The following is a 25,053-nucleotide window of genomic DNA, read 5'->3' as shown; positions in this document are numbered from 1 at the left end:
GACACACACAAAGGTTACTTTGTCAGAAGTGCAGTTAGGGCACTCCTCAGTAGAGTGATGTTTGGGGCAAGGTGGGAAGGAGAAAATGATGTGCCTACCTTTGCTTGTCCAGCTCTTGTGATGGCAGGTATATTAAAGAGCTGTCCACTGTAAAAATGCAGCCCACCGAACAGGATCACTGCAATTGAGTCTCCTTCCTCCTCAATTACTTCAAGGATATCCTCTATTCTCAGTGTTTCTTCGCCCTGAAGTTGAGTCAGGCACAAGTTACATCCAATCCACAACAACAAATTTGTCACTTCATATTTCCCAGTGTAAAATTCACCTTGAGCTCTTGCCCACGTAAGAAAAATCAAAGACGATTTTTTTCAGATTAATGGCTTTCAAAATTCTCGCAAGAGAGCAGCATTTCAGCATGCCTTTTTGTTATTGTAAGAAATGATAACAAAAAGGTACAACAAAGTTTATAAAGTTAAGTCTTGCAAAACCCTACTTGCTTGCTTTACTCTTCAGTTTTTCAATTAGTCTTTACTATTTGCATCCCCACAAACTGTTTTCTCCTTACTTCCATCCAGTAAAATAACAGAAAGTACAAGTAGTCCATGAAATAGTAAATGGCAAAATTTTCTTGGAAATTACTTCATTTATCAACCTATCACATTGTTTTCCAGGATAAAAGATACACATCTTTTATCTGAGTATAAGCTAACCAATATTTTCTGTTATCTTAAGAGTAAACTCTCCTCCACACTGATCTAAAGATCAAGCTCCAAAAATGAAGAGAAATACCAATAAAACTTAATAGTATCAAGGTTAGTTTTTTTCCACTTCTCCCAGCTAAGACTAACAATAGGTTACTTATTGGAAATTCTGAGTGAATTTAGATTTGGTCTTGCAAACAACTTGAACAAAAAGAAATCAGCTAAATACAAAGTATCTACTTGTATTCTATCATTCTTATCCATTTATAAAGCTTTTATTAATTTTCTCCAGTGCTAAATCTGACATAATTTTTTAGGTCAAAGCATCATTAACTGCATTAGTATTTGGGGGAAGTTCATTAAGGTATTCAAAAATTTCCTCCAGTTATTTTTAATTTTTGGTAATTCTCGCTATTTATCAATTACTGTGTCCCATGTCAGACACATATATATCACAAATATAACACATATTTCAGTTTCTACTAGAAGTTAGGAACTTCTTTACAGAATTGAAATCTATAAAAACAGTACCGATACTGAGATCTCTAAATTGTTAACTGATGTCTATTTTATATGCAAAGAGAAGGATTTCAGTAATTCTAAGACAAATTCTAAGTAAAATAAATAACATGGTAATCCAGAACTCTTTTTTTTCTTAAAAGAATCTAAAATGATTTGTCCACCAATCATTTCAAAGAGAATAAGATAAAGTATTATGCACACTAATTATTTATTTAAAGAATCAGTATAAAGCAAATAAGAAATGTCTTTCTTAATGGTAGAATATGGTTCTGATGTTGACCTGCTCTAATCTAGTAATGCTGAAGAATGCTCCCAAGATTATGATTAACTCATGAGGTTCCACAACACTTACCTCTTTCAACATTAAAACTTCTGATAAATTAGTGGCTATCTTCATTTTTGCTGGAAATTAGCAATTTATATATGATGTATGAAATAGATATCCTGTCACAGGTATGAGAACTTTCTATTCCATTAATTGCTTGTATGTCGGCAAAGAACTAAATGGAGTAGATTTTAATTTCTCAAAGTATTTTGGGTTGAAAGAAGTCATTGTTCAAACATTGGCTTAACAGCCTGGGAGCATCATTTGTGAAACCCACAATATATTCTGTGTGGATCTCTTGGTGCCAAATTATACAAGCTGCAGGGTTTATATGTCAAAGTCTGTACAACTTGGCCTTACATCTCTATTAATGTAAAGTGCACAGTATTTGAGGTCTTGAACATGTCAGGACTGATTAGATGTTTCGTTTGTTACCTGCTTAAATATGAAGGAATCTCAGAGAGATAAAGTAACTTTCTCAAAGTCCCTTACCCAGTAAGTTGGTGGGCCTGGGATTTCTGTGGGTGTGTTAGCCAGGTACGAAAGCCCAAGCTGTTTCCACTACACCACATCCCTTTCTACACCCCCACCCCATCCAAGCACAAAGGAAAACACTTGATACTTAGATTAAAAAGAGGTATAAAAGATAGGCATCATTCAGTTTCAACAAATATTTTAAAGGCATCCAAAGGCAATGGTATTTGAAACTGAAAATGAGATATGCAATTTGTCATCCTTTTCCACCCCACTGAAGAGTATGGCAAATTCCAGTGGTATTCATAGGAAAAGAGTTTGCTTGTAATGTGACTATCCCTTGAAAAATAAAAATAAATATGTTTTTGAGCTAATTCTCCATTTTAAGTAAAATAAGCTAGCAGTAACAGAAGTATTAAGTCTTTTATACTTTCTTGAAAGTTCCATTGAAGTAATGGAGATAATAAACTTTTGAGGAAAATGAAGGAAAAAATCAATACTAAATAGGAACATAGTATTTATTTCTCTTTCTCATATACCTCTCTTGGCTTTATTATCCGCATACTTTTCTCAATGTTAAGTCCATGAAGTTGAAGCTGGGACTCAATAGCATACTGGAAAAGAAGAATGTTTATTAAATCAAGTCCAATTCACAGAAGTACATTGAAATAACTCCGAAGAGATAATAAAATAACAATAAAAGCATATTATTACTTTAAATCTAAGGTCAAGATTAAAAGTGACTGAACAGAATACACCAGAAAAGAACTGCTTAATATAATTTATATGCAGGAATCTGAACATTCCTTGAAACACTGTATTTTAGAAATGGATGGAAGCATGGGGGTCATCTAGACTTTAGGGAGTTCTATGAGATTTGTAGAAGATATTAAATCACCCAACTTTAAGTCAAAACCAGAGTTTACAGAGTAACCAGAGTCAGTAGTGTGGACTTACTGCACTTGAACTAACTTATAGGAAGCACTTACCCTAAAAAGAGTAAGCTAGTAAAAGGAACAAACATCAGAAAGTTCCCTTCACTGAGAATACAAGTTATGAATGGGAGCAGGAAATTATAGGACCCTGAATTTTTTCTCAATATTAGGGTTTTGATCCTTTTTAGTAAAGTACTGGCTATTAATTTGGATATAATTAAATGACTTAAAATTACAAGATGTATATTATAACAGTTAATAGTGATAATAGAAAGACAAATCAAATTTCTAACTCTAAAACTGAAATATGCAATATTCTTTTATCCATGTCTATGTCTGGAACAATCACATTTCTTAAAGAAGCAAGATTTAATGAACCACAAGAGATATTTTTAATCCCTAAAAAATATTTTTTCAATAATAAAGCACCCGTAATTATGCTAGCATGCTATGGACAAATAGAAGTTTTATCCCTATTCTATGTAGCCAAAGGGTTAAGCACTGGGTATATGTATTGATTTGATTTCATAAAATAAAACATAAACAAGAATTAATAAAACATTTATAACTGCACTTGATTTAAACCAGCGGTTCGCTCAATGTTTTTAAAAAGACTAATAAATCAATGTTCCTATTCAATCTTTCCTCCCTTAACACGTTTTACTTGAACAAAAGAAATAAAGCTACAATCTATATTTTTAAAATGCCTAATCAAAAGCATTTGACAGATCTATTTATTGTAAGGTTACATGGAAAAGACTAGAGAATAAACTATTCAACACAGGCAAATGGTGTGCTCCTCTAGGAAGAGGAGAAAGAATATAAATATAATTTGAAGAATCCTTACATGATCTGAAGGAAAGGCTTTGGCTTCCAGAAGAATTTTATACCGTTTTGGTGTAGGCTTAAAAAAGGATAACTGCAATGAAATGGATTTATTGAGAAAAGCATTAGTACACGATTTATACATTTGTTCAGTTTATACCATACTTTCATTTTATAATCTCCAGCATTTTAGAGGCATGACTCAATTACACATCTAGGTGTCTGTCAAGGGTTCCTTTTCCAATTAGCCTTATTTCTAATGAATTATAAAATAAAAGAAGGTATTGGCTCATTACATTTATCAATGGAAAAGCAAATTTGGGAGACAACATGAATGAGATAAAAACAAATTCTCAAACTTTACTTAAATTTTAATTGAAAGGTTATCTTCCCAATGCCTTTAATGGTAATTTCTCTATTATAAGACTGAAATATCATGTTCTATATAAACTTTATTTATATTGATTTATCTCATAGAGCCGATTTGTTTTCTGGTACATAGTATTTCCTCTGCCTTATTATTTTATGGGATTTTATTTTAGGTCCAAGTGAAATGGCTTCAACCCTAACATGAAACATCTGACATTTCTAGAGGCACCAGGGAGGAGTAGTTCATTTGTTCAGGGGAGACCTTCCTCCCCCCCGCCCACCCCGACAGTTCCTAGAGAATAACCACTGACTGACAACAGTAACAATGAAACGATCGCTACGGCTGACTCAGTGTTGATCACTGGTCAGCGTGCCAAAGCAATTTTCACATATTGTTACATTTCACCCTTGTATAATACCTATCAAGTAAGTATTCTTGTCCTCATTTTTACAAGGGAGAAAATGAAGATGTAGAAATCTTGTCCACAGTCAGACATTAAGTAACTTATCTAGGAATCAACACCTGAGGTGTCTGAACTTAAAACAATGCTATTTACAACCATGTTTAACATACTCCATGAATGTGTTCCCTTAGATATTTAACAATCATTTCTTCATATTAATACAGTCATTGTGTGCTTTGGTCAGTAGACATGCTTCCAAAAACTCACTTTAAAATGAAATAAATTTTTTTCAAAGCATCAAGCAGTTACTACAGGCACCATATTCCAAATCAAGAATATATTTGACATTTTAAGATATACGTATTTATGAAGTACTTAGGAAGTAGGAAGCACTTTAAATACACTAACTCATTTAAGGTATTAGATCCCTATTCTCCAGTTTAGTTCTACTTTCTAATTCTTTTTTAACCTACTCCCTCAAAATTATAAGGACATAACTGATCCTGAGTCCCACCCTGCTGAAGTCCAGCTTACTGGAAAACTCTCTCTGAAAAGCTCCGTGTTTGCTGGCATTTGTACATCATTGTTTTGTGTGCTTGCAAGCAGTTTTGCTTTTAACCCACTGTGACTTCTATTCCTTATGTTCTGAGATAAGAACCATTCATTATTCTAAAGCTCTTTGCAAGAGTCAACTCTCCCATGATTATGAAGAAGCCTTTCTATCCAGCATTTCCTGGTAAAAATGAAAATAACCACACAACTTATTTTTAAATAAGTAAACCACCAGACGCTCATGAATTAAAGATAGAAAAATGTCAGATTCTACAAATGAGTGTATACTAAACATTGGTGGGAAAGGATACTTACCAGTAGAAGATGTAAATTAACAGTCAAACCATTCATTAGGGCTATTTCTTTCTCATTGGCTCCTGTGAAGTAAACATATCATAATTTAGATTTTTCTATTAGTGCTGAAGTTACTTGGAAAAACAAAGTAGGGAGACTTCAGTCCTTCATCCTTAATGCTTTTAGAGATAAGGACATATCTGATGTGTCATCACAAAGAAATGGAAGTTTTCCCACTTGACTTATTTTATCAAACGATATCTAGTCCCACATGCACACAGCTAGCTAAAATTATACTTGCTTTTTAATATAGTAAATAATAGCAACAAAATAATGAAGCATTTGCTTTTTCCTGTAAACTAAAAATGATTTATCCTATTATCAGGTAGTTTGCCAAATTCCCACAGAGTACATTTTTGTGGTTTAAGTGTATCTCAAAAGAAAGCAGAGCCAATCACATTTTTAAAGCTGGTTTGTTTGTAATATCCAATTAAAATGCACCTTTAATAAAAGAGAGCTAATTTGCCAAACGTAATTCACTGTTATTACAGTGAGATATATTAATAGTTTATAAGACAAAAAGCTAGAAAGCAAAACACAAAGACTTAAATAGCTCTGGGATTTATTCATACACACTGAGATGCAAGATAATTAATACAGATAGGTATTATCTGATGGAGAACACATGCAAAACTAAGCTATCCACTACACAATCATAATCTGATCTAATTCTCAGTATTGAGGGCTTGAGCACTAGAAACAGACTCAAAGCACACATTGGATACTTAAGAACTCAGGGTACGACGACGATAATACTTAGGTATTTTTAGTTCTTACAGTGTCTCTTAAAAGCAATTAGACCTGTATAGTAGGAAAATCTCTTTATCACTGAGAAAAAATGGGTTTTGTGCCATTGTTTGTAAAGCTGTATGAGGCAATAGAGAAAATGTGTAATACAAGTCCTGTATTTCATATCCAAAGAGATACTTCTATTAGAGTTCCATTTTAGAAGAGGAGACAGTAAGTAAAATAATTAATAGATAGATTTCAGGATAAGTTCACTTGAGGGCAGGCCACTCAAGTAAGTGTATAACTCAGGAATTTATATTTCAACACAGACATGTAGTCAAGAAAAACATTTCACAGATGGATTTCTCCATTTGACGTGCAATGTTGGTAAACAGTTGGTTAGAAGCTGTATCTCTGGTCCTTGCAAGGTGAACAGTGTCAAAGTCAAAGCGCAGTGACACCAATCTCATTCTACATTCCCAGCTCTAAACAGAATTTGTCCTAGACCTCCAAGATAGATATGAATATGATAACCTTATGTTGCATACGGTGGCATATGTCTTCTCCTACAATACAAAAATCTTTTGGAAATATGCAAAAGAAATGGTGCCAGCTTTACTATATTTATTTCTTTGAATTCTGGTATGAATTCTTACTGTTATTTCTAAAACAAAACATTATCTAAGACATCTAATCTAGTATTATCCTTAAATCCCTATTAGCTATTTACATGCATCTTTTCTGAGAACCAAGTATTTTGGTAGAGAAAGCGAAAAGAGAAAAGGGAAAGGAATTTTAAAAAGAGAGCAGCATTCATAGAAAGAGAAGCATTTGAAGGAATGTAAGGAGAAGAGAAAAGAATTCATATGTTAGATACCACAGAATGAAAACAAAGAACTAGAAGACGCAGGAAGGGAAGGAGACTTTCTAATGAAGGTTAGACATCCTATTTTGGCTTAGCAATTGCATTCTGATTAAAGTAACTGTAGATTCCTTGAAAATTTTAATCCTCCAAACAATACAGTATTCATTTTGGATCACCTAAAATTTTTCTTGCGAAGAATTTAATGAACCAGATGTGGCAGGCTCAATTAATGTAGTCAGACACTTGACCCCGTGGAACCTACTGCCTCACTTGGGTGGCATACTAACACCCGGATCAATTCTTTGTAAATAACCCCTCACTGACTTGAGTAATTTGTCTGCCACCGTGCACAAAAATTATCTCATCTTAGGACACTCCAAATTCAGCCGCGCACTTCACAAAATGCTCTCCTCACCTGCCACTGAACTTTGTGAAGGAGACGGTCCGTCTATTTAATGTGTGTGCACACTTAATGTGTGTGCACACGTACACAGGTGTGTCTGAGGACGGTGCAGCTCTTAAAGTTGCGGAACATGAACGCACATTTCAAATAGAACCTAGAGGCACTAAAGAATCAAGGGTTCCTAACACCAAAGCATCACAAATCAGACTGGTGTTTGGCATACTTCTAAAGGAAAATTTACCTATCTGACCTATCTCTTTTGGTTCAAATTGCATTTCTGAAACCAACACTTGTTCTTCTAAGATAGTTCAGTACCATCAGCACTCCATAATAATAATAAAAAAAAATTAAGCAAACTGAAATTCTTTCAAGTTGCTTTTCTTTGTTCTTTTTCTTTTTCCTTACAGCTTTTTTTGAATTGCTGTTGAAACATGAAGAACTCCAAGTATTGCGGGGCAAAAATTTTTAAAAACTTCCTGAATGCTTATCAGGATTTGAAAGTCTTCACTTTAGAAGATCATCCACAATTCACTGCAGTAAATGTCAAGATTTGAATCACTTCATCCAAGATGGGTATGAGCCAGGGTTTCATCTGTGGAGTGCTTTCTTGCTTGTTTATTTATTGAAAATAATGTTTTGCTTTCCCAGACTGTGTAACTTAGTTAAATGCAAGCACCGCCTTCTTACCTCAATGCCTGGCCTGTGAATGTTTATTGAGTCCTTACTATGTGCCAATACTTCTAAATATGTGACTTGTATTTTTTCACATATTCTTCACAGTCACACACTACATATCTACTTTAATTGTCCATATTTGTCAATGAGGAAACTGGCATCCAAAGAGATGAACTAATTCACCCTAAGTCTCATAGATAGAAAGTAAGACAAAATCTTAACCCTCTCTTAGGAGGAAAAAAAAGATTAATATCTTTGTTTCAGATTACACTGGGAAATGTTGTCTACATTATCCACTCCCTGTAAATCAAATATAGGAGACCCATTTTCATTACCAACATTCCTCTGCATCTTTCTTATTTTACTTTAATTTCAAATATTTTGCCAAGAGAAAATGACAGGGCCCCAAGCTGCTCAGTGTTTAATAAGAGGATTCGTGATGGATCTCCTCACTGCCAACCATGTTCTGTATAAGTGATTAAGCAGATGCAAATGCTATTGTGGATTTGCTTGTAAGGTTTGTAATCAAGCTAAGTCTGAGAACTTTTCACTCTGTCTTTCAGGTACTAAATTCCTGCGGCCTCCAGAGGTGGCTGGCTGGTGATGGTTGAGGATTCGTAACTGGAGACAGCTTCTAGGGCTTACTCAGTCAACCACAAGTTTCATAAAGCAAACTTATGTCCACATTACAACATTTTATAAGCTGAAATGCATGTATCTAGCCCGTTGTGATTTTTATGTACCCAGGGAGAAGTAGGCTTAATAATAATACTAATAATATTCTTCAGCAATTCTATTTCTAGCATCTTGATAATATGACATTAATTATAAGGGAAAGTTACTCCATGTTTTGAGGAATTGTTGGCTCTATGTAAAATGTTTTATTAACAGTTTTTCTTCTCATCTGAAATTGAAATTCTTTTCTACGTCTCTGAAAAAATACAGCTGCTCATGTCTCCTCCTCCTCTCTGTCCACTCTACCAATTTGTACACATAATAATTTTTATTATCCTCCTGTTACTTCTTTTTGGGAAACTTTATGGTGAAATAAAGGCTATGGTTTTAAGAACATGGAAGATTCAATCCCTGCCCCAAATATACAATGTGTCTGTTTGCTCATGACACATTTGCATAGCTTGCAGGTAGCAAAAATAAATTTGACTTCTGCCGCTTTTTATCGTACTTACCACATAATTATTTTAATTATTTCATGATTTATGCAGCCTCTACTTCCAAGCAGGATTTAAGGTTTCTTGGGTTACAAAGTGAGGAAGAACGATAAAAAATAGCAATAGAGTACAACGTATGCAGATGAGAAACAAATAGAAATCGTTATATGTTTTTGCTACTTCCAATTCAATAAAATTTTCTCAGAATTTCCTAGTGATCCAGGCAAAAAGGGAATGTGGGTGGGATTTGCAACAAATGAGATAAATAAAAATATACTTAAAAACACTTTCTAAAATAATCTATACCTAATAAAACAGAGTGAACTTTTTCAATATTCACCTTGACTTAAGAACAATTTCTCTATTATACAGAATTTAAAAAGTAAAGAAATTTGGGGGCGCCTGCGTAGCGCAGTCGTTAAGCATCTGCCTTCGGCTCAGGGCATGATCCCGGCGTTATGGGATCGAGCCCCACATCGGGCTCCTCTGCTAGGAGCCTGCTTCTTCCTCTCCCACTCCCCCTGCTTGTGTTCCCTCTCTTGTTGGCTGTCTCTCTCTCTCTCTGTCAAATAAATAAATAAAAAATCTTTAAAAAAAAAAAAAAGTAAAGAAATTTGGGAGATAATAGTTACTGACTTTTGTTTTTTAAAGGACAAAGTTTTTAAAATATTGTTTCTAATATAGTTTGTAGACACTGTCAATTCACATTCTTTGGTCAACAAAAAAATAGCACAAATATTTCTTCTTATAAACCATGAATTGTAAAGAACAGACATTCACTAAAATCAGAATTAAATTAAAAACTGCCTTCATTCACTGACAACATTTTAAATGAAATATAATGTATTTATCATAAATGACTTGAGACTTTGGAAAGACTACCTTAAATAAATTATATGCTTCTTGTTACTTATGATACATAATAATTATGATACATATAGTAAACAAAACGCATATTGTTTTTTGAGCTTCATGTCTATGAAAGTAACAATGCTAATTTCAATAAGAAATTGGTATCTTTTATATCCTATATCATTAAGATCAAATGTCTGTACTTTAATTAATACAACATTCAGGACAAAACCACAAAAAAACAATGAAGTTTGTCCCGTATGTGTGATAACTTAGTATGGTATTTTAAAGACAGAAAAATCCCCAACGCTAGACTTGATAAACATATACTTTTTAGTTTTTTAGTAAGTTCAATCCTTTTACTTTTCTAAATAAATTTGACTAGTGGGTTTTTTTTTTTTTTCATTTTCCTTAGTAATTGCAATGAGAGATGCCTCGTTTGAAATTTCAGTGATGGTTGTGACGTACTTGCTGGGCAAATAAAATACTTGTGCATTTAGTAAGTTGCAATAAAGCTATAAACTTTTAAATGGTCAAAGGAAATCTTTTTGCAGGGTTTACTGGCTTCATAAATAAATCTCACAAAATAATATCACCTTCCCACTTCCCTGGCCTATATATAAACATCCTACCTCCTTTTTTAGAGGATGATAAATGTTAAGAACAAAATAACTGGATTAGTATGCAGTTTATGTTCTGAACGCAAACCTAGCAAGGAAACAAAAATAATCCACAGCTAAGGAAAACATGTATATGCTGAGGTCAAATTAATCCAGATTTTTTTTCAGGTCTTTTATTCAAATGTTAGACATCTGAATGAATAATTAGCTTCTGAAAAATGAAAACAAATGGAAGCATTATTAAACAACTTTTTAACACACCCTTAAATACAATCCGGGATTCTTCGGGTGATAGTTTCCTCCATCAGAATATACACAGTCCTCTAGATAATGCTGACACCTGATCAAGTGCTCTGTATTCCCACGAACTTGACTAATCTGGTAGGAGATGTTAGGTTTTCGCCTTTACCTGCCCTGACTGACCAACACGCTGGCCTTGGGTTCAGCCTCAGGCATTCAGAACTGTGCAGAGTCCCCTGGGGCTCCTTGCGAGGGGCTGGACGCAGGCTCTGCACACTCAGCCTGGCTTCATGTGCTGCCCAAAAAAACTGTGCTTCCAGGCTTCCAACTGCTCCTTTCTTTAGCAATGGCAGTATTTCTGGTCTGCAGAGATTTCTATTGAATTTTTTTTTTATTTTTTATTTTTAGTGTTGCTGTATGTTTGTTATCTAATGTTTTTCCTGTCATCGCTATGTGTTTGGAATAGAAGGGATCACTTTTGGCTTGTACTTAAATCTGTTATTTTAAACTAGAAGTCAGTATTCTGATCCTATAATATAAACACACGAAATGGAAATGTATGTAGTGTAATGATTACTCAGTAATAGCTAGTAGGAAATGGAACTTGCTTTTGCCTGCGACCTATTTTTAACTTTTTGAATAGGTAACACATTCCTATGGTTCATAAACTAAAAATAGATTTTCCTTACAAGTCTGGTACTTTGGGCTATATCACACATGAGTGTGTTTTCCACTGTGCATGTGGTGGGGTTTGTTGTAAGGGGACCCTACTGAGCCATTGTACTGGGAAAACTCACGTCAGAATTTTTAGGTTGTCCAAATATCAGAGAGAAGACTGTTCCAGTTTCCTGCATAGATACTGGATACTAAATTAGAACAGAAGTGGATAAACATCCATTTAATTCTTTTGTTTTTGCCAAGGAATACATTATAGACTAAACTGTGTCCTGCTGAAATTCTTATGTTAAAAGTCCTAACCCCCAATGTGAGTGTATTTGGAGAGAGGGCGTATAGGAGGTAAAAATGGTTAAATGAAGTTACAAGGGTGAGGTTTTAATCCAGAAGGACTGGTGTCTTTTTCAGAAGAGAGACACCAGAGTTCTCTTGGTCTCTGAGTGTGCACAGAGGAAAGGTCAGGTGAGGACATGAAGCCAGCCATGTACAACTGAGAAAGAGAGTCCAATCAGAAAACCACCCTCGGATCTCGGACTTCTGGCCTCCATCCAGAACCGTGAGCAAACGTCTGTTGCTGAAGCCACCCAGTCTGTGGTATTTAGTTATGACAGCCTGAGCAGACTAATATAGTATACATATCCTCCCTTGGGAGCCTTCTCCCTTCTCCTGAGACTCACCCAGTCATCTGGGGAGGAGGATTCACCTGGCAGCGAAGAATGGACAAAGGGAGCTGGCATTCTAAATGAATTTTAAACAGACCTTCAACACATCTCTCGTTATTCCCATTTTATTCCCACATTCGAGCAAGGCTTATTGTAATTATTGAAGATTTTGCAGTGTAAAGCGGGTGGCTTTCCATTTTTTTCCATTGGGAGATGAAGATTTGGTTTACTTTTTTTTTTTTTTTTAACAAAGGAATTACCACGTATCCATTTGCTATCCAACTCCCAAAATGTTGCTATCATCTCCTTTGCTCTACTTGTTCTTTGGGATTTACACTTTTTTTATTTTTTAAATTCCACTAAGAGTTGTTTAGTGAGAATTCAGAGAGAAAAAAAAAAAAGAGTCCTTAAATGCTTATATTCAGTCCCCTCCATCATTAATTGGAAATTACCTCTCTTTTGAAGCACTGATGCCAATGATTTTTTTTTATTTCTCTGTGTTACATGATTATATGTATATATTAATTTTACATTTTACGGGTATCTTCCTGTAATGGGAGTCCCATGAGGATATCCCATGGGATAAAGATGATGAGGATTCTTGCTATTTTACTTACTCACCATTTTATCCTCCGTGCCTACACCACAAGTCCTGACAGACACACAGCAGAGTTTCAATAATTGTTTCTGAATAAACACGTATTCCTCAGGTTTTCATGGTTTGTCTATTACTTTAATTCTTTCTGGATATAAGTCCTACTGTTCTCACTCTAATTCCACATTCCCCCAGCTCAACTGATACTGTCTTCTGATCACTGACCAATCTAAGTTCCTATCTAAATGATAATGTTTTTATGACTCTTCTGGAAAAAATCCATTTTGTACTTACCTACAATGTCGTTCATAAGGCCTACAATAGTCTCATCTCCTGTGATCCAAGGACGTTTTCCTAGGTCATGACCATAGGCTCCCCTGAAATTGAAAACGGACATAAACACCATTAGGTTTGTGTGTGTGTGTGTGTGTGTGTGTGTGTGTGTAATTTTTCATATATCAGCATTAACAACTGGACATTTCTAAATGAATCTTTGTAGTGTTTTAGTAATTATATAAAGTCATTCTTTAAAACCGAAAGTAATACTTGAGAACTCTATTTTTTTAACTTGTCATTTTATTAATTTCTTTAATTTCCTTTTTGTTGGAGGGTAGTGGAGACTGCCTATGTACTACTTCATTATTTTTCTCTATTTTAGAGCCTAAGATGTTATTTTTCTTTATTTTGAAAATTTCAAGACTATCTGAACATTCTACTTGTCTACCTGTAGCACACAGTAGTATCTATACTAAAATGTAGCTACTATTTTCTGAGGCTAGAAATTAAAATGATTATAAATTCAGTTTTTAAATATAACTACAATCTGTAAACTAAACCGAAGTATATAAAATGTGACTATATTCGTGATGACATTATAAGTAGACAGATAAACTTGGCAATAATCAAAGCCAACATTACATCTTGACCTGTTTTCTAACAATTTCATCTACCATATTCCAGCTCAATTTTATTATTCTGGTAAGCCTCCCAACAGGCATAATGGAAAAACGCAAAATAGGTAAGAGAACTTCTGCTCTCAAGAAGTTTCTATTAAATGAGGAAGGAAATACATTTGAAATATAGAAGAAGAAACTGAAACGAAGAATCAAGGTGGGCGTGACTGAATGTGCTGCTGCAAACTTTTGGCAGGAAGCTCTGAATTAATTGTTCTTAATTCCTTAGGAATCCAAAAACTCCCTGAAGTTGGAGAAAGGAATGAGCCTGTATATTTTGTATAGTGCACTGAATCTATACTCTGAAATTCAGTAAGCTGGCAGCAGTGACTGGTAAACCTGCTCTCAGAAGTGAAGGGTGGCAGAATATGTCACCCCAAAATATGTCACTGTGGTATATTGATTATCTTGAGCTATAAACCCTTGAAAAACAGCAAGTACAGAGAGAGGCTGTCTCCGAACTCCCCCATCTGCCTGAAGATAGGTCTTTCAGAAGGAACTCAATTGCCATAAATCACCTTCGCAGGAATTTCATCAAAAGCAAAGACTGAGTCTTGTCACAGGGGAGAAGACTAGAAGTCAACACCACACTCAGATGGGCTTTGTCACAACCTATCCTACCTTTTATCTATTCTTCTAAGGGCTCTTTTATCTTTCCTAAAAATCACTTATTCTCCCCTAGGTGGCCTACATCCTCCTCCCCTTTCCTTATGAAGATAGGATTTAAGTCTGAATTCTAACTCATCGCAGGGAGGGGGACGTCCTTTGTCCCCCATATATCTCCCGTGTGTACAAGACCTATACGTGCTAATAAACTTGTGCAGTTTTTTTCCCTCTTGCTAATCTGTCTTTTATTACAGGGGTCTCAGCTAAGAACTCAGGAGGGTCTGGGGAAAATTTATTTCCTCTACCCAAGAGAGCAGTGGGGTAATAGGATGAAAGGAGCCCTGCTTTTAGCCTTTGTTGATTTTCATGATGTGAATATCCCCTGTGGTCCATTTCCTGGCATCAACCAAAATCCTTAATATTTAATGACTTGCTTTCATTGCCTGGTCTGAGCCAATTCCAGGTCACCACTGGTTATGAGACTACATGTATTATAAGCTGATGAAGCCTGTAAAAGTAAAATAAATGGTAATATGTACCTTAAAGGATGGCTGTGAAAAATAAGATAACACGTAAAAGAGATTGGCACATAGGACCCCTTTTCTGACTCTTCCCTAATGTAACTCTACTGAGTGGGTATGTGGGGTACAATGCAATTTTTAAACTAATATTTTGATTAACGTATAAACTGAGATGAGGGAAGAGGACTTTGAGAATAGAGACTCTAAGAACTAAGGAGGAAGAGAAGGGCAATTGCTAGTTATTATTATTCATATTATTATTAGATAGCCTGCAGCTTGCCTCTTTCTTGACTTCCAGTATAAATGCTAAAGACAAAAATCATTATCATTAAATGGTAGTTAAAGGCAGATACTTGGATCCTTTTTTATTTTAATCACATAGAGCTCCGTGGCCTTGCTGATAGCACAATACATCATTACATTTAGGTAGTAAAATTCTATGTTCTGCCTCAGAGAATTTATGTCTCAGAATAGTAGGCCACCTACTTCTCACTCTGGTGGACACTGTGGTAATAATCTTTAAGAGTATGTTTCTTGCCGCAATGCTGTTGGCATCTCCCCCCACCTTTGAAATACCGCACACACAGTCTGCTTCTTTATTTTTGTTAGTCTACTAGCCCGGGGTAGTGAAACGGATTTAGGAACTTGTTACCCCAATAAACTCAAACTAAAGCAGCCTGTCTTTAGAAAGCCTTGATGTAGATTACAGTGCAGTTTGAAACACATGTATCCGAGTTAAGAAAAAGATTACATTGCTCTCATTCAGAACTGCCTAAAATACTGGCCGCATGGTTGCAATCTTCTTTTACAAGTGCTGCAAAGGAAAGAGCGTGGCAGATAGTTCGCTCACGACCCTGGCATTAATCATTCCCCTGAGTGGGGTGTTCTCTGAGATGTCTACGGAGTGCTATGTGCTCACAAAATTAGATTTCAGGATGTAAAATCGAATTAGGAAGTTAATAGAGGATCCACTTTGAAAGAGGACTCTGCTTTAACCATCCTACAAAATAAAAAGTATCCAGGCTTTCTAAAAGCTCCTTCCTGCCCCCAGCCCCACCCCATAAGGAAATAAATAAGACATCACAGAATCCTTAATATCACTGTTTTTTTTTTTTTAATCTGTGACCCAGCTGATGATAAACACCACAGATGTTAGGAAAATCTTTGTAATATGTCATACCATGTACTTTCTCATTCATACTGAAGGGCGGCAGACTATGCCACACTAAAATGTGCCTCTTTGGCATTAAAGATTATCTTGAGCTGAAGGCAAGAGAAAAACAGCAAATGTGGGGACAAGCTTCCTCTGAACTTCCCATCAGCCTCAAGACAGGTCCTCCAAAGGAACTCAACTATCATCAATCCCGCCCCAGGAATTTCATCAGCCAGCGAAGTCCCGGAGAGGAAACTAGAAGTCGACTGCACACCCAGAAGACTGTCACGAACTATCAGGTCTCCTATCTAGTCTAAGTGCCTTTCACCCTTCCTAAAAAATCATTTATTCTCTTCTAAGTGGCCTACATCCTCCTACCCTGCTCTCGTATAAGCTCTCGAATCACACTGATTTTTTTTTTTTTAGTATTCACTCCCCCCATGTCCTCATGCCTATAATATTAATAATTAGTAAGTAGTAATTATTATTTCCTGTTAATCTGTGTGTTGTCAGTTTTTATAGGTCCAGTTGTTAAATGTAGGGGGGTAGAGGAGCATTTTTTCTTCCCAGAATACACTTTATTTTTTTAAAGGAGCACATGAACTGAATGAGCCTGCAGTGTCCGTGGGAGCTCTCCTTCCCTTGCTTCCCCAGCACCCTCTCTGCACACACTGTCATGCACGTCAGTCACTGTCTGCTAACCATGCAGTTTGTTCCTAATATGTAATTCAGTGGGCTATTTTCTTCTTAACTAAGCCTACCTAAAGTGTCACACAGGTCTTAGAAGAATCCCTGTAAAGATACAACTGGGTCAAGTTTTTGCTGCTATGAAAAAGAAAGAAAACGATCCATCTAGTAGATATGACAACTCAGAAGACCTAAAATATTGTTGACTGTATCTTAGGGACATAATACACATTTCTCAACTTGTAATGTGCTCTTCGGGATAGATATATCTTTCTCTTTTAGCCAAACTTCCCCACTGTGATTATTAGCCCATGTTATTGTCCTTTAAATAATCTGGGCCATTAATAAATCTGTAATATGTAAATATGTAATATTAAATGTTCTAAAAAAATTCTGGCAGACCCACAGACCCTTATTAATGTTGTTTGTTATTGTTATAGCGCCATTTTGCTGGCAATTAATTATTACATATCAAATGAGTCAAATCACCATAAATTTTTTCTATTTAAGATGTTAAAAGTATCTAAATATTGTTATTTCGCAAAACAAATATAATTCCCCCACGTAAAGTAATCTACTTTAGAAATCACATACAGTTGAAAATAAAAATAAGTGCTTAAAACCCACGGAGTAAGTGCTTTATTTTCATTGCTTTATCTTGAATAGAAGTTCTGGAAGAAATCATTTAGGTCCAAAAATATTTCTAAGTATGCCTCTATTCTTGACTTTCCTCTAGCATAAGTAATCAAAGTTGGTAGCTGTACGAATTATAAAATCGGGCTGCCTTATGGCCAGTGACGGTTTATTTTGTAAATAGGTAGGTAGTATGTCTGTGATAGAACATAAAGATAGAGACACAGACAATAACACCCATGAGCAAAGTGATATTTCCTACCTTATATGGTTTGGATGGCCAGGCAGACTTGTTATCAATATCCCAGATCAGTATCTCACTTATTCAAAGAACTCTCATTTTTGTGTTACTGTTAAGATTATAAATTTCTAATATTATTTTTTCCTGTTAGGCAACTAATTTCAGTTTGCATTAGCATATTTAATAACTGTGTAGCTCTCTTTGACTCAGTCCTTCTTGAAATCTTCCACTGGTCGAGAAGGAAGGAGGGCACCAGACTGGTTTGGGAATCAGCTAAGAAGCAGGGCAGAAGTGGGGCTGGAGAAGGTGAAGAGGCAGAGATGATCAGAGGAACTCACCACAATAATGGGAAGCCCGGATCTAGAAGCAAGCCAAACATGTGCAAGAATCTTAGTACAAAAACAAAAGCAATAGTCAGAAAAGAAAGTCAAGGGACCAACAGCCCACCATAGTGGCAAGAAGATTACTTTCGTGAAGCATGAGAACAAACAGCAGCCTAAGAAAGAAACACTCCTTGATTTAAGGAGACTCTCCGGAAAATACAGCTGCCATTAGCCCACTCACAGATGGGCGGTGACTCAACACCAGGAGGTGCAAATTCAGATGCCATCAATCTCCCTCTCAGGGATCTTCCAGCCAGAAAAGATATGCCTATTATCATCAAAGGAAAAGGTCCAATAGAACTTTCTATACTTCCTATTGAAGCCCTAAAACTGCCCCCTTTGGTTAAACTGGTATATAAACCTTACCCCTAGGTATTCAGTGAATCACTTTTTGTAGAGTACTTCTGCATGCCCATGAAAGAAACTTCTGTTAATCCATCTCTTATCGATGAATCCACAGGCTCTCAACCAATAGGATGTAAACTGGTAGAGGAAAAGTTTTCCTGCCAACAGAACCTTAGCTGGAAAAGGCCAGAGTAAAATTTTAAGCTAACTATTTAGGACCGAAGAAATAACGAACAAACACTTTTGAGATCAAAGATGGGCAGTGGGATAGGACACACCTCGATTTTGACCTTGCCCTTCAAACATCACTGACATCAACAGGGAGACCGGGGGCTGGGGGTGACATTGGGCGACCACAGATTGAAAGCAAGCAAGAAGACTTAATAAAACAAAGTGAAGACAAAATAAAGCTAACTAGGTACCTAATCTTTTTCTCACAAGTCTTTTAAACGTAGTTTACAATGCTTAAGGCATTAATATGCACCCCTTTTCTGAATCATCTCACGAAAAATGGGTAGAAGGCCTTAAGATTATGTCATTTTCTACTGTCACAAGGTAAAATATAAAACTGAAAGTTAACAACAATAGAAGGGTATTACGACAGAAAGGCACTTTCCTGGAATATAACTGTAAAGTCTTGAAAATAATCAACCAGTCTAATAAAGTAGGGTAATCACAGAGAGATGAATAGGATAGCCAGGCAGCATCTCTTTTAAATGCCTGAAGGATAAAAATGCACACCCTCGCTGAATGTCCAAGAGGCAAGGACACTCTCTAAAGTTCAAATTCAATCTAATTCTCTGCTCTCTTTTATATTAAGGGCAAAAATGAATATTAACCATTTTTATTAAGTATGACCCTCATTTTTTAAATACTAAAACCTGCTAGTGCAAAATGCTTCCAAATGTGGTGATATTTATTTTTCAATTTATGCATACAAGTTATGCAGATACAGTTATAACAGGTGTAATAAATTATATAAACCTCTATGATTTTTGCATTGAGTTGAGAATTTATATTCTTAACCACTGAAATTAGAACTTTACAGTGTTATCTGATGCCTGTGGTAGGAATCATTAGCACAGTCAGTGTTAAATAAACTTTAAAAAGAGGTGCTGTTCCCAATATGAAGACCAGTGGCATGAAACTAAAGAAAGAAGATGACACTTAAGAGTTTGAATGAGAGCCAAATATCTCGGTCCGAGTTCTTACCTGATTTAGCTCCATTTTTCTGCATTTTTTTTCTGACCTTCGGGTTTGGCCTCCTCCTCCTACCTATTTTCAGATTCTAATATTCAGCATATATTTAAAAAATATTTCTACTCATTGTTAATATTTTTCTTTTTTTTTAAATTGAAGCATAATTAACATACAGAGTTCATCTGTTTCAGGTGTACAATATAGTGACTCAACAATTCTCTACATTACTCTGTGCTCATCATGGTCAGTGTACTCTAATCCCCTTCACCTGTTGCACCCATCCCCCCACCACTTCCCCTCTGGCAACTATCAGTTTGTTCTCTTTAGTTAAGAGTCTTTTTTGGTCTCTTTTTTTCCTCCAATGTTCATTTGTTTTGTTTCTTAAAATTCCACAAATAAGTAAAATCATATGGTATTTGTCTTTCTCTGACTTATTTCACTTAACATTATACTATCTAGATCCATCCACATTGTTGCAAATGGCAAGATGGCAAGATTTCATTCTTTTTTATGGCTGAGAAATACATATATATATTACTCAGTACACACACACACACACAGACACACACACACATCTTCTCTATCCATTCATCTATGGATGGACACATGGGTTGCTTCCATATCTTGGCTATTGTACAAAATGCTGTGATAAACATAGGCATGCATACATCTTTTCAAATTAGTGCTTTTGCTTTGTTTGGGAAAATATCCAAGAGTGGAATTACTGGATCATTTAGTAATTCTATTTTAATTTTTTAAGGAACATACTGTTTTCCACAGTGGTTGCACCAGTTTGTACTCCCAGCAGTGCATGAGGGGTCCTTTTTCTCCACATCCTTGCCAACACTTGTTATTTCTTGTGTTTTTTATTTTAGCCATTTGATTTGCATTTCCCTGATGATTAATGATGTTGAGCACCTTTACCTGTGTCTTATTTTTAATATTTTAAATATTTTTTAAAAATTAAATAATGCTAAATTTTTACTAGTTAAAAGTATTTTTTTTAATAGTTCTAGTTTCAGCTTTATTAGTAACTACCGAGGAAGGCTACAAGCACATGAAATTAAGTTATCTTCCTAAAGGGATTTACAATATGGTTGAGAGTATGAAGCTAATGAAAATAGATACCTCTACACTGCCTATTCCCCAGCAGTGATTATTAATACAATGGGCAGTTGGGGAGAGATCATCAGCATGGTTGAGAAGGTTGGGATTAAGGAAGGTAAGCATCCAAAGAAGCAGGGAATGTGGGGGATTTCTTAGGCAGAAGAGTAAAAGTAGAACAGAAGATATGGAGGAAAAAATGGATTTAAGATTTCAGATTCTTGCAGGTTGAAGAAGCCTGCTTAGCTAAGCCCAAATGGAGCATCTTCTCAATAAATAAACATACTCAGTTTGGGGAGGGCAGTACCTTCTACTCCACTAACCCGCAACAATTTTTATTTCCTTATTTATAAAAATCAGTGTAAGAACAACTCATGAAAACACTGAATTGAATTCTAAGTTTTAACTCCCTTATTAGCCATTAAATAAATAAAATAAAAATGATTACATATAATTTAGATGCATCAACTTGGGAGAGGGACTTATTTTTTTCTAATATTGCGAAAGTTTTCTCTTGACTGTCACTAACTTGCCATATGACCTTATTTACTGATCCTTAGTTATGTTATCAATAAAATGAGAGTACTGAATGACATGATTCCTAAGGTTCCTCTATGTCTAAACTTCTAGGAGTCTACTGAACACCTTGCCAAGTACTATATAGCCTAGAGGGATTTGAAGGGATACATGCAACCCGATGTTTACAGCAGCATTATCAACAGTAGCCAATTATGGAAAGAGCCCAAATGTCCAACAAATAATGAATGGATAAAGAAGATGTGGCATATCTATACAATGGAATATTACCCAGCCATCAAAAAGAATGTAATCTTGACATTTGCAATGAAGTGGATGGGACTAGAGAGTATTATGCTAAGCGAAATAAGTCAGTCAGAGAAAGACAAATACCATATTTCATTCATTCATATGTGGAACTTAAGGAACAAAACAAATGAACATCAGAGGGAAAAAGAGAGAGAGAGAAGCAAATCAAGAAACAGACTCTTAACTATAGAGAACAAACTGCAGGTTGTTGGAGGGGAGATGGGTGGGGGGATGGGTTAAATAGGTGATGGGAATTAAGGAGGGCACTTGTCCTGATGAGCACTGGATGCTGAATATAAGTGATGAATCACTAAATTCTACATCAGAAACCAATATTGCACTGCATGTTAACTGGAATTTAAATAAAAATCTGGAGGAAAAACAATAAAGTTCTTATATGAGATGTCAAAATGATAGCTTTTGAGATAATACTTACATTTTGGCCCACTTATCTAGTTCTTCTTCCAGATATGTTTTAACCATTTTTGGTTGAAGGCCAAGAGAATTTCCCAAGAAATAGATGGCGTTTTCATCCTTACTCACTAAAGATAAATCAACTGAAACAGAAAGAAATGAAAAAAAATGCTTATTCAATTAATTAACCTTCTTCCATGTGGCATTGTTAATCCAGTACAAATAATTAACATAATTAACTTCAATAAGGATAATAAATAACTTATAATTCTTCCCAAGGATAATATCAAGTTTTCAGAGAAACAATATTTTATTTTCTTATTTTAAAATATAATTTACATTTATAGAGACTTTTGTTGAGATCTCTCATATTTATTGTGCTCCACGAGGAAGTCTAAATTAGCGACTATTCCCAATCATAAATAGATGAAGGCAACAGAAAAAAGTTAGCGTAATTTTCATAGGAAGTGTATCATCAGCCCTTTTAGTCATACTAGAAGGTTACCAGAGTCCAGGCACATACTAACCTTCTGCAGTAACTGGTGTTGTAGGTAAGGCAAATGAAAAAATCTAAATGAATATTTACATATCTGAAGTACAAACATAGGATTTACACATTTTTTCACTCTGTATCTCTATATACATATAATATATAACCAGGCAGAACATTTGTAGCTATGTCTTATTCAAATAAATCAAAATTTTATGGTCTATCTTACAACTCTCCCTTGACAGCAACCAATGCAGTTTTATTAGCAAACCAATCCATGTTTGAAGACTAAACATGTTCTGTGAGTGTCAGCCCCATCCACGACCCAGCATGAGCAGCCAATCACCCACATCTCTGCTCCCATTGTCTTGTCTTGTTCTTTCACTGCTGATGCTTTTACAGACAAATACATAGTGGGCTGCTTATATTTAGAAAGTCATTTTTGAAGTGTGTTCAATGTGAGAGAACAGCAGAATTGTAAACTAAATTATCTTGTCCCATGCCAGACAAAAGTATGGTTCCCCATCTCCTTTCACTACATTCCTCTTACTTGGTTGTTTGTTTAAAAAGTCTCAAAGCACATCAACTGGCATTATCTGAGAATTCAATCGGCATTGTGTAATGTGGCAGAATACAGTATCCAGAAAACGTGTTCTATAAAACTCCACAAGAATGAAGAGAAAGCGTACCTCTCCACCTTAGTCCCATTGGGTCTGTATAACATGAGAGATAAGCAGAACTTTAAGCTTTGGCTTCACTTATGCCAGAAAAATGTAAGGTTGTTATTAGAAACTGATGTTCTTGGCACTGCTGGGGTGCAGGAGTACACGCTCTACACTAAAATAGGGCATCTTGGCATACTGAGCATTTTAAGCTGAGGGGATTTGAGAAATGGCATGTGCGAGGACGACTTTCCCTCAGGAGGTCATAAAAACCATGATGTGAGAGGTGCCCTCCCTATCCACCTTCATCTCCAAGACACTGAGAGGAATGCAAGGAACAGGCCTTACCGTTTCCCCCAGTGTACTGCACTCGGGTCATACCCTTTGCTATTTGTCACATTTTCCCATGAGTGTCCACTCTTCATCAAACCTAGCATGAAAAAAACTCAGGTTTAACTGTGTCTTCGGGTCTTCATTTACTTTTGAAGTCTCCCCTCCGTGTAAAACTTGTATTTAAAATATATATATATATATATGCTTTTATCCTGTTAATTTGTCTTTTGTGACAGGCCTTTGGCCTAGAACTTAGAAAGGCAGAGGGAAAAGGTAGTCCTCAATTCCCTAGAGCAGCACTGTGTGCTAACAGAAAACAAGGACGAGGCCTCCAAGAGTTGAAGGAAAAGCGTGTGAACGAAGCTGGTGAAACTGCTTTCCTTAAGACTGAGAGAATGAAGGACTGTACCCTCTGCAACTGAAGATCCCAGGGGTGATAGAAGTAGCTCTGCAGGTGTGGCTGGGGACTAGGTAAGAGACTGATGGGAAGGACAGGCTGCTGCCACGGAAGCCACCTGCCCTCGAACAGCCACAGAAGCTGGGGTGAGGGGGAGCAAGACAGTTCATCTTCACCTCACAGACCTCTTCCTCAGATACCAAGAAGCCTCCAAAAATGTGCGGACCCCTAGGAAGAACAAAGGCAAATCCCCAAATAAAGGAACCAAGATTTTCCATCAAATCTGGGAGCTGTCCAATTTGATTCCTTTTTTAAAAAAAATGAAAAACTGTACCATTTTTATATCTCCAGTGTGGGACTGCAAATTATACTCATTACTGCGTATTTTAATTGATGTCACATGGCTCAAATTTGAACTAAGTATTTAATTAAGTACAGTAACCCAAACCATTAGGAAGATATTAATGTCTTTTTAATTGCACCAAATAAAAGATCCTCCTCCTCCTAGTGATCCGTCATTTCTCTGAATGCGAAGAAACACTGGGAACGGGTTTACTTTACTGTTGGATTCTGCCGAATAAATTATGAATATGCCTTATTTTTCTCACACCACTGCCCTTCCAACAAGTTTTACTTAAGACACATTCATCCACCTGTGTGGTATCTCCTGTAGGTCCCACAACTGTAGGTACCCCCCCCCCCCCCCCGCCCAGAACTGCTATATTGGTTTCTTTTCTTGGAGAAACAGAAGAATGAAGCTAGCAATGTCAGAAGGACTACTGGAACCTAAGGTTGGAGAGAACCACCTCCCATCTTCCTACATACCTACTGTACAACCATGGCCCTCCCCAACCATGGCCCTCCCCCTACATACCTACTGTACAACCATGGCCCTCCCCCTACATACCTACTGTACAACCATGGCCCTCCCCAACCATGGCCCTCCCCCTACATACCTACTGTACAACCATGGCCCTTCCCTTGCCAGTAACCAACTATGAGAAAGAGTAGTTATGATAGTTCAGGGAGAAGGGATGCTGTGGGGAGGAGATACGGGACTCGAGTGACAACCTTAAAGAGCCCTTGAGAATATTGAGAAGGCCCTCAGATAGCTGCTGTACAAAGACTACATCACACACATAAATATTTATAATTATATG

At 36.1% G+C, this 25,053-nt stretch overlaps 1 protein-coding gene across 4 annotated transcripts in view; it reads right to left on the bottom strand.

Moving 5' to 3' along the window:
• Positions 1–25,053, bottom strand: part of KYNU (kynureninase) — a 124,119-nt gene that overhangs the window by 60,039 nt on the left and 39,027 nt on the right. For all 4 annotated transcript variants that reach the window (XM_045782606.2, XM_087859550.1, XM_045782592.2 and 1 more), the window contains 6 exons: positions 22,034–22,154; positions 13,241–13,323; positions 5,423–5,484; positions 3,805–3,876; positions 2,562–2,636; positions 99–245 (listed from right to left, as the gene is read on the bottom strand). In XM_045782606.2, the coding sequence (XP_045638562.1) occupies positions 99–245; positions 2,562–2,636; positions 3,805–3,876; positions 5,423–5,484; positions 13,241–13,323; positions 22,034–22,154 (560 nt within the window). The remainder of the gene's footprint in view (positions 1–98; positions 246–2,561; positions 2,637–3,804; positions 3,877–5,422; positions 5,485–13,240; positions 13,324–22,033; positions 22,155–25,053) is intronic.

Source organism: Ursus americanus, chromosome 1, assembly GCF_024610735.1.
Source record: "Ursus americanus isolate L20-20 chromosome 1, mUrsAme1.1.p, whole genome shotgun sequence".
NCBI lineage: Eukaryota > Metazoa > Chordata > Mammalia > Carnivora > Ursidae > Ursus > Ursus americanus.
This window is presented reverse-complemented; position numbering and strand designations above follow the sequence as displayed.